Source organism: Pan troglodytes, chromosome 11, assembly GCF_028858775.2.
Source record: "Pan troglodytes isolate AG18354 chromosome 11, NHGRI_mPanTro3-v2.0_pri, whole genome shotgun sequence".
Classification (NCBI taxonomy): Eukaryota; Metazoa; Chordata; class Mammalia; order Primates; family Hominidae; genus Pan; species Pan troglodytes.
The window spans coordinates 10,296,288-10,304,742 of NC_072409.2; the positions used below are offsets into that span (position 1 = coordinate 10,296,288).

At 58.2% G+C, this 8,455-nt stretch overlaps 1 protein-coding gene across 1 annotated transcript; it reads right to left on the minus strand.

Annotated features, from left to right (window-relative positions):
• Window positions 1-3,426: 3,426 nt before the first annotated feature.
• LCN2 (lipocalin 2) lies at window positions 3,427-7,414 on the minus strand. The gene is made up of 7 exons (XM_520287.7): window positions 7,203-7,414; window positions 6,511-6,647; window positions 5,170-5,249; window positions 4,862-4,981; window positions 4,603-4,704; window positions 3,761-3,787; window positions 3,427-3,576 (listed from the first exon to the last, which is right to left on the minus strand). Exons 1-6 carry the CDS (start codon window positions 7,338-7,340, stop codon window positions 3,768-3,770), a joined length of 597 nt encoding a protein of 198 aa, XP_520287.1. The 5' UTR covers window positions 7,341-7,414; the 3' UTR covers window positions 3,427-3,576; window positions 3,761-3,767.
• Window positions 7,415-8,455: the final 1,041 nt, after the last annotated feature.

Consider the following 8,455-nt stretch of genomic DNA (forward strand, 5'->3'; position numbering starts at 1 on the left):
CCCTCACTGTTCTACCTGAGGAAGGCAGGGGCATGGTGGAGTCTGAAGCCTGCTGTGAGGGTCTCCAGCGACTTGCACATGGTCAGCCCTGCCTTCTCCTCCCTGAACTAGATTGAGCGAGAGCAAGAAGAACATTGAACCAGCACCCAAAGAATTTTGGGGAACGGCCTCTCATCCAGGTCAGGCTCACCTCCTTTTTAAAATTTAATTAATTAATTATTTAATTTTTTTTAGAGACAGAGTCTTACTGTGTGGCCCAGGCTGTAGTGCAGTGGCACAATCATAGTTCACTGCAGCCTCAAACTCCCCACCTCAGCCTCTGGATTAGCTGAGACTACAGGTGCACCACCACCACACCCAGCTAATATTTTTATTTTTGTAGAGAGAGGGTTTCACCATCTTGCCCAGGCTGGTCTCAAACTCCTGGGCTCAAGTGATCCTCCCACCTCAGCCTCCAGATTAGCTGAGATTACATGCATACTACCACCACGCCTGGCTAATATTTTCAATTTTGTAGAGACAGAGTTTCACCATCTTGCCCAGGCTGGTCTCAAACTCCTGGACTCAAGTGATCTTCCCACCTCAGCCTCCCCACATGCTCAGATTACAGATGTGAGCCACGGTGCCCAGCCTAGCCTGCCCTCCTTGGCTGAGAGTGAGGCCCTCAGCAGAGAAAGAGATTTGCTGATGCTCCACTGCCTTTGAAGGAGGAAGGAGCCACAGGCTAAGGGGTGCAAGGAAGATAGCATGAGAAGCTGGGAAAGGCAGGGAGCAGCTTCCCTGAGAGCCTCTGGAGGAAGCACAGCTCTGTGGACACTCATTTCTGCCCAGTGAAACTGATTTCAAACTTCTGACCTCCAGAATATATAGGTGTTGTTTTAAACCCACAGTTTGTGGTGATTTATGATAGTGACACAGGATTTTTCTTGGTCATTCTGCCGGCCGGAGACCCCCAGCCAGTGACACCCCTGTCCAGGAAGATGTCAGCCCTGTTACCTGCTCTGGCCTGTGGCTCCAGAGCTGGCTCAACCCTAGCACTGTTACAGCTTTCTTTGTACCCTCACTTGGTGGGTCTCAAGCTCTTGTCCGGAGTCCAAGAAGAATGAGGATACGCTGACAATCAAAGGGTGAGGAGGACAGAGAATAATTTTGTTGAGTGATGGAACAGCTCTCAGCAAAGTGGGGATGTGAGGGTGGTCCCGCACCCCAAGTTGGGCAGTCTCTCCCTCAGTGTGGCTGGGTCTAGGGCTTTTCTGGACTCAGAATGGGGAGTGCATGCTGATTGGCTTGTGAGTATGCAAAACAAAGGCTAAAACAAAGGCACCACTCAAAGGTGGGCATGACAGTGTAAAAAACCAATTAGGCACTTTGGGAGGCCAAGGCGGGCAGATCACAAGGTCAGGAGTTCGAGACCAGCCTGGCCAACATGGTGAAACCCCGTCTCTACTAAAAACACACAAAAAAATTAGCTAGGCATGGTGATGGGCACCTGTAATTACAGCTACTTGGGCGGCTGAGGCAGGAGAATCTCTTGAACCTGGGAAGTGGAGGTTGCAGTGAGCCAAGATCGTGCTACTTCACTCCAGCCCGGCTGACAGTGCAAGACTCCATGTCAAAATAAAAAAAACAAACAAACAAAAGCACAATTAGGGATGGGGAGGTATATGAAAAATAGGAGAAGGGTGGGGATCAATCAGAGGAAAGCGTGCCAAATGGATGACAGGGTCTTAATCTGGTCCGTGGATTTGAGTTGTAGCGTTGCTTTCAGGCTTTAAACTGTCTTTGGCTTGGAGGTGGGGTTTCACTGGGGACTTGCCCCTATCTGCCAAGATATTTGTCTGTCTCCTCCTGCCACTTATTTTTTTTATTTTTATTTTTTATTTTTTTGAGACGGAGTCTCGCTCGCTCTGTTGCCCAGGCTGGAGTGCAGTGGCGCAGTCTCAGCTCACTGCAACCTCTGCCTCCAGGGTTCAAGTGATTCTCCTGCCTCAGCCTCCTGAGCAGCTGGGACTACAGGCGCACGCTGCGACGCTCAGCAATTTTTTTTGTATTTTTAGTAGAGACAGGGTTTCACCATGTTGGCCAGGCTGGTCTCGATATCCTGACCTGGTGATCCGCCCGCCTCGGCTTCCCAAAGTGCTGGGATTACAGGTGTGAACCACTGCGGCTGGCCATCCTGCCTCTTTCAATAGTGGCAATAGGAAACTCAAACCTATGGCGACCTGGAAGGAAACACAAAGCCCTTCTAGGCCCTAAGGGTTTGATCCTCAAAGGCTCAGCAGGCCCAGGGGGTGACAGGAAGCTGCCTTGCTTGTGCCAAGCTAGGAAACTGGATCTGCTGCCCCACTTGGAGCCCAAGGGCCAGGCGTGCTGGGTGCACTTTCCATCCCCTTGGCCAGCTAGCAGTCCCTGGGTGACTTTCTCAGCCTAGAGCCTCTCTGGGCTTGTGAACAGTCCTATCCCTTTCTCAAAGCCGGGGCTGCACCAAGCTGGCCTCTTCCGGGAGTCTGGACCAGACTTCCGAGGCTTTGGCAGCATTTGGTGGGCCTGGGTCTCAGGCCTGTCCTGCTCCTTGGGGTCCGAGGCTGGGGCTGGTTCACAGTGCCAGCATCTCTCCTTAGCCCAGCCGAGGGTGAACGGGGTGGTGTGTCTGTCCATGGGGTTTCCTCAGAACCCCACCCACTCTGGCCTCTGACCTTGCACGGGGAGAAGGGGCTGGGGAGGGAGTGCCTGTGCATGATGCGGACCTGGAGAGGTTGCCTCTGCGGCCAGTGGGGGACCAGGGGCTTGTCAGGCCTGACACAGGCAGCCAAGTGATAAGTGCAGGCCTGGAGCCCTCTGAGTCCTGGGGAATTGGATTCTTGGCGGCGCAGCCCCTCCTCACTCCCCCCTGGCCCTGCCCCTGGCTTCAGAATGCACCCCCAAGGTGGCCTGGATGTCATCAGGCGGGGAGGTGTGGGGTAAGGGGCAGCACGCTCTGAAACGGGGTTAGCATGGACATGGCCCCTCACCCACGGGGCCCACAGTGGGCTGGCAGAGGGGCAGGGGACCATCCCCGCCGAGCCGACCCTCTGCCTGGAACAGCCTCCAGCTGTGCATGCCCCTGTCGCACTCTGATGGGGTGTGGCCCACCGTGTCTGTGATGGACTGGGCACCCTCCTAGGCAGGGGAATGTGAGAACTGCCGCTGCTCTAGGGCTGGGCGCCATGTCACAGCAGGAGGGAGGACGGTGTTACACCACGTGGGAAGGACTCAGGGCGGTCAGCCACAAAGCTGCTGGTGATGACCGGGGGCTTGTGTCTTCACTCTGCAGCCCTAACACCCAGGCTGGGTTCGCTAGGCTCCATCCTGGGGGTGCAGACCCTGAGAGTGATGCCAGTGGGAGCCTCCTGCCCCTCCCCTTCCTCGAAGGCCCAGGGGTCAAACTCAGAGGCCTGAGGGCACATGTTTATTTAGCAGACAAGGTGGGGCTCCATCAGCGGGGTGGCCTGGGGAGCAGCTGCGTGGGTGGCACTGTGGGGAGGGTCTCCCAGCTCCCTCAATGGTGTTCGGGCTGGTGCGGCAGCTGGCGGCACCCTGGACAGAGGTGGATATGAGGGTGATGGGTGGGGAAATGGGAGGCACCCGAGATGGGGACAGCAGAATAAAGACAGCAGCAGTGCTGGGGGGCAAGGGGAAGAGCAAAGGCAGGCCCAAGACCCCCAGCCCACTGCACCCTGGCCTCCCACAAGCCCCCTCGCAGCCGCCCAGCCACACTCACTGTGCACTCAGCCGTCGATACACTGGTCTGTTAGGGAGAAAGTCCGTCAGAACAGGCAGCTGTGTGTGTGTGTGCGTGTATGAGTGTGTGTGTGTGATCCCTGACTGCCAGGTCCTCTGCACTGCCCCTGGGCAGCCCCTGCCCCACCTGGCCCAGCTGCAGAAGATATGGGGGTTCCTTTCAGAGATGGGGCAACAGAGGCACGGATGGCAGGGCAGGGGATGTGGGAGAAAGGCCTGGGGAGGGGCTGCCCTGAGTGAGGCCCAGCTCCCAGGCTCCTCGGGCACCCAGGTCTCCTGCCTGTTTACCAGTCCAGGCAGTCTCTCAGCCTGGGGGAGGCCAGTGGCTCTCTGAATGGCCTGGCTGGAGTCTCCTGCCCAAGCCAGGCTCCCTGGAGTCAAGGACAGCTCCCAAGTCAGTGGTGAGCAAGTCCCCAGGGGAGAGAGGACAGCCAGGACAGCAAAACCCAGGGTGACGAGGCCTGGGAGGGTTGGGGGAGATGGCCCAGAACAAGGGGGCCTGGGAGGGTGGCCAGAGGTGTCAGGCCAGTGAGACTGAGAAATGGATACTCAGGCCTGGGCCTGAAATCCTTGTCTGGGCAGACCCCGGCTAAACTGCCAGGAAACAGCACTTGCGGCCTGGGTCCCTGGGAGTCCCATAGACCCTGGGGTGGGGCACAGTCTTCCTGGGCCCAGAGTGGCTTCCAAGGAGCTCCTGGACCATCCACTGCTCCAGTGACTGAAGCTGAGGACGGAGTCCCTCCTCTCCCTGATCCCTGGTAGGGAACCATCCTGCCTGAACAGTCCCCATGTCCCCGTCCCCTCATCCAGACTGGCCATTACCGATTGGGACAGGGAAGACGATGTGGTTTTCAGGGAGGCCCAGAGATTTGGAGAAGCGGATGAAGTTCTCCTGTAGTTCCGAAGTCAGCTCCTTGGTTCTCCCTGTGACCAAGATGGCCAGTGAGTGGCCGGCAGATACCACATAAATATCATTGAATGAGTAGATGAGGCCTCAGATCCCTTCCTCATGGGGGACCGGCCTCCCCTCCCGCTAAGTGTGATCAGGAGCCAGTCCCTGAGGGGATGGGAGAGGACCCACCGTAGAGGGTGATCTTGAAGTACTCCCTGTTTTGAGAAACTTTCTTGAAGAACACCATAGCATGCTGGTTGTAGTTGGTGCTCACCACTCGGACGAGGTAACTCGTTAATCCAGGGTAACCTGCAGGCATGGACGGTGAGGGGTCAGCCCTGCCCTGGATGGGAGGAGGGAGCTGTCCCCTCCCTCTCCAGCCCATCAACATGGGCTTCTCCCCATACAACACATCTGTGTGGAGGGGCAGGAAGGTCTGTGCCCCTACCCAGCTCCCCGGAGCCCCAACTCAGTGCCCCACCTCACTCAGGACTCACTCTTAATGTTGCCCAGCGTGAACTCGCCGGGCTGGCGACCTGGAACAAAAGTCCTGATCCAGTAGTCACACTTCTTTTTCCTTGGGAGGGAGAGATGGGTGGGTGAGAGGGGAGACAACCCAGGCTTGGGCCTCCTGTGCTGGACAAGGTGGGGCCAGGGCAGCAGCAGGGTTCTGTTGCTCTCAGTCCGGCCCAACCCGTGACAGCTCATCCCCCACTACCTGGAGGGGCCCTACCCCACCCAGCCGAGATGGGCCTGGGCCTTCTCCCTGAGCTGACACCAGGCTGTCCCTCCTGGCCTGCCTGGGGCCCCTGGACCCCACTCAGACCCTCCAGCACCCGATGTCCTTCTTTCCTTTGGCTGCCTCCCTGGGTGGCTTTCACCCCCCGCCCCAACACACAGAAACCCTGCATTTCTCCCCTGCACTCAGCTTGCTGCTTCCCTTCCTATATACCCTCTCCCGGGGATCCATCTCGGTACTTCCAGTCTGCTCCATGCCAGCCGTTCCCCTAGCTCTCGGGTCAAACCTGACCCCATCCTTGAGTCCTCCCACTTCCCATCCCCTGGCACCCCAGGGCTGAGCTCCCCAACCTGTCTGTATTCTGCTCCTTGCTCCACAAATGCCCCAATCCCAATCCACTCAGCTGCCAGAGTCAGAAACCCACCGGGGGCGGCTGATCCCTGGCTCCCTGCCTCTTCACCCTGCGCCTGTTCTCTCACACCTGTGATGGCCCCGCTTCACTTTCGCTGGTCTCCGGACCCCCTAGGCTGCACCCCACCAAGTCTCCCCACCCTGCGGCCCAAGAGCCCTGCTCTAAGCCACTCCGCAGCAGATCCGCTGGGGCGGGGCCTGAGGACCGTGCTAGGTGCTAGCGTGGCCACCTGCCCCTCCAGGCTGCTCAGCAGCTCTGCTCAGGGTGACCCTGCGATGGCTTGCTCCTTCCTGAAGTGGGGGCTCTCTCTGACTCCAGCCCCTGCCGGGAACACCCCACATTTCCTTTTGAAGCAGGTTGGCTCTTTTAAGGCCACCTCCCTGGAAGCCTTCCATGAAGGCACTGGGTGGGGTTCCAGGCTGGATCCAGTGTCCCCTCCTCCCGCTCCCAGGCACCCCTCCTCTCTCCGTCTTGTTTTCTAACGACTGTGCATGTCCATCCCCACCACTGTCTGTGTGTCTGCATGGAAATGTGCTATAAACGTTGCTCTAAGGAACAGAGGAAGGATGAACACAGATGAATTCCGGGCAGAACAGTGAGGTGAACGACAGGATCCCTCAGCTTTGGCCATCCCTTGCCTGTGACGTCAGTCTGACTCTCACACCCCCAGGAGATGTCGGCCCTCACCTAAACAGGACGGAGGTGACATTGTAGCTCTTGTCTTCTTTCAGCTCATAGATGGTGGCATACATCTTTTGCGGGTCTTTGTCTTCTCTGAGAATTGCATTCCCTGCCAGGCCTACCACATACCACTTTCCCTGGAACTGCAAGGGACTGATAAGAGGCACAACCCAGGAATGGCCCTAGGAGCCACCCCTCCAGCTCTGTCCCTGTGGCACCTCTGGGCCGCCCAGCTTGGAACCATGAGCCCCTCTAGCTGGGCAGCAGGGCCCAGGCTGGGCCTGCACTGGTGAAGGGGCAGGAGCAGGAGGCCATCAGTCTAGAAGGGAGTCCTGGGGGAAGAGGCGGTTCTGAGTCTGGCAGGGAGGAGGAGGCATGTGGCTGGTGGGCCTTCCTGAGCCTCAGTTTCCTCATCTGTGCAGGGGGACTAAAAGTGTTCCCACCTTCCTTGGACAATGGGGGTTATGGGAGAGGGGATGTGGACCTGGGGGAGTCTGTTCAGGCTGAGATGGGGTGGGGATGGGGGAAAGGGGCATGGTTTCCACCAGGGGACCCTGGTGGCACAGAGTGAGCTGAAACCTGGACCCTGGACTCCTAGAGTCCTGCCCAACGCTATTCCTGAGTCTCTTCACCTCTCCTCCCCTCTGTTCCCACTCTTCCCCAGGCCCTGCCTGCAGGTGCCCCTCTTGGCCCCTTACCTGGTTGTCCTGGAAGTTCTGCTGCAGAGGGACCTTGCTCAGAGGTGGGGCTGGGATCAGGTCTGAGGTGGAGTCCTGGGCCTGGGCATGCAGAGCCCCCAACAGGGCTAGGCCCAGCCACAGGAGACCTAGGGGCATGATTTCAGGGCCGAGGAAGCAGGCGCTGTGGTGGCTGCTGGGCCTGGCAGGGGTGGAAGAGGAGGTGGCAAGTGAGAGGCTCACCTGGGTGGCCCTATTTATGGGATCTAGGGTGGGTTGGTTCATTCTTTGCCAAGGCCAGGAATGTGAGGCAATTGCCAGCAACTCCTGCGGAAACACTTGGCAAGATTTCTGCACCTGGTCAGGATTGGGCAAGACAGAGGGACGGGGAGAGTGAGGGACATTCCCGGAGTGCTGCACCTCTGGCAGGGACAACGACTCCCTCTGTGCCTTCCTTGTGCTGTTTCTTTCTTCTGATTGCCCTGTATGTGGGCCGGTGGCCTGTGAGCCGGAAGAGCTGTCATCTCTGACCCCCCTGCTCAGCTGGATCCCAGGGTGGGGTATGTGCCCTGTGGTCCCCTCCCCACACCCACAGAAAGGAAAGAATGAATGCCTCCTTCCAACAGATCATGTGCTGTTTCCTGGTTCTTTTAAGGGCCAGGGAAGGGTGGGGTGGCTGACAGTGGACAAGGAAAAACAAGGCGTCTGCTCTGAACTCATGGAGCCCAGAATCATGGCCCTCCCAGGAGCCCCAGTCCAGGACCTGCATGTGCTCCAGGGGCCTTGAGACAGCTCCTTGCCCCTCTCCTTGCCCCATTTGCAGGAGGGGACCCCAGTGGACCCCTGAGGGACCCTTCCTCTCCTGTGAGTGCAGTGGGAAGAGACCCCACGCAGGGCACATGGGTTGAGTGCTGAGGCTACAGTCCCTGTCCTGGGTGAGTTGGGCTGATGTGTGGGGGCGTGAAGGCGCCACACTGCTGCTCTGGACACCTGTTGCTTTGGGTCACTGACAGTGCAAGGATCTGGCCTTATCCTTGAGGTCACTGAGACCATCCCCCTGACTCTAGTCACAGCCTTTTTCCATTGAACCCAGCAGCCCAGGCCAGGGGTTCTGGAACTGTCACTGAGATGGCTGGTCCCAGCCTTGTCCAGCAGGGAAGCAGTTATCTCAACGGGGGCCTGGCTGGCATCCTCGGGAGGCAGTGATGGATCGTAGGCCCCGTGCAGTGTCCGCAGAGATGGCTCACCCATGAGGGCTGAGGCCGTCCTGGATG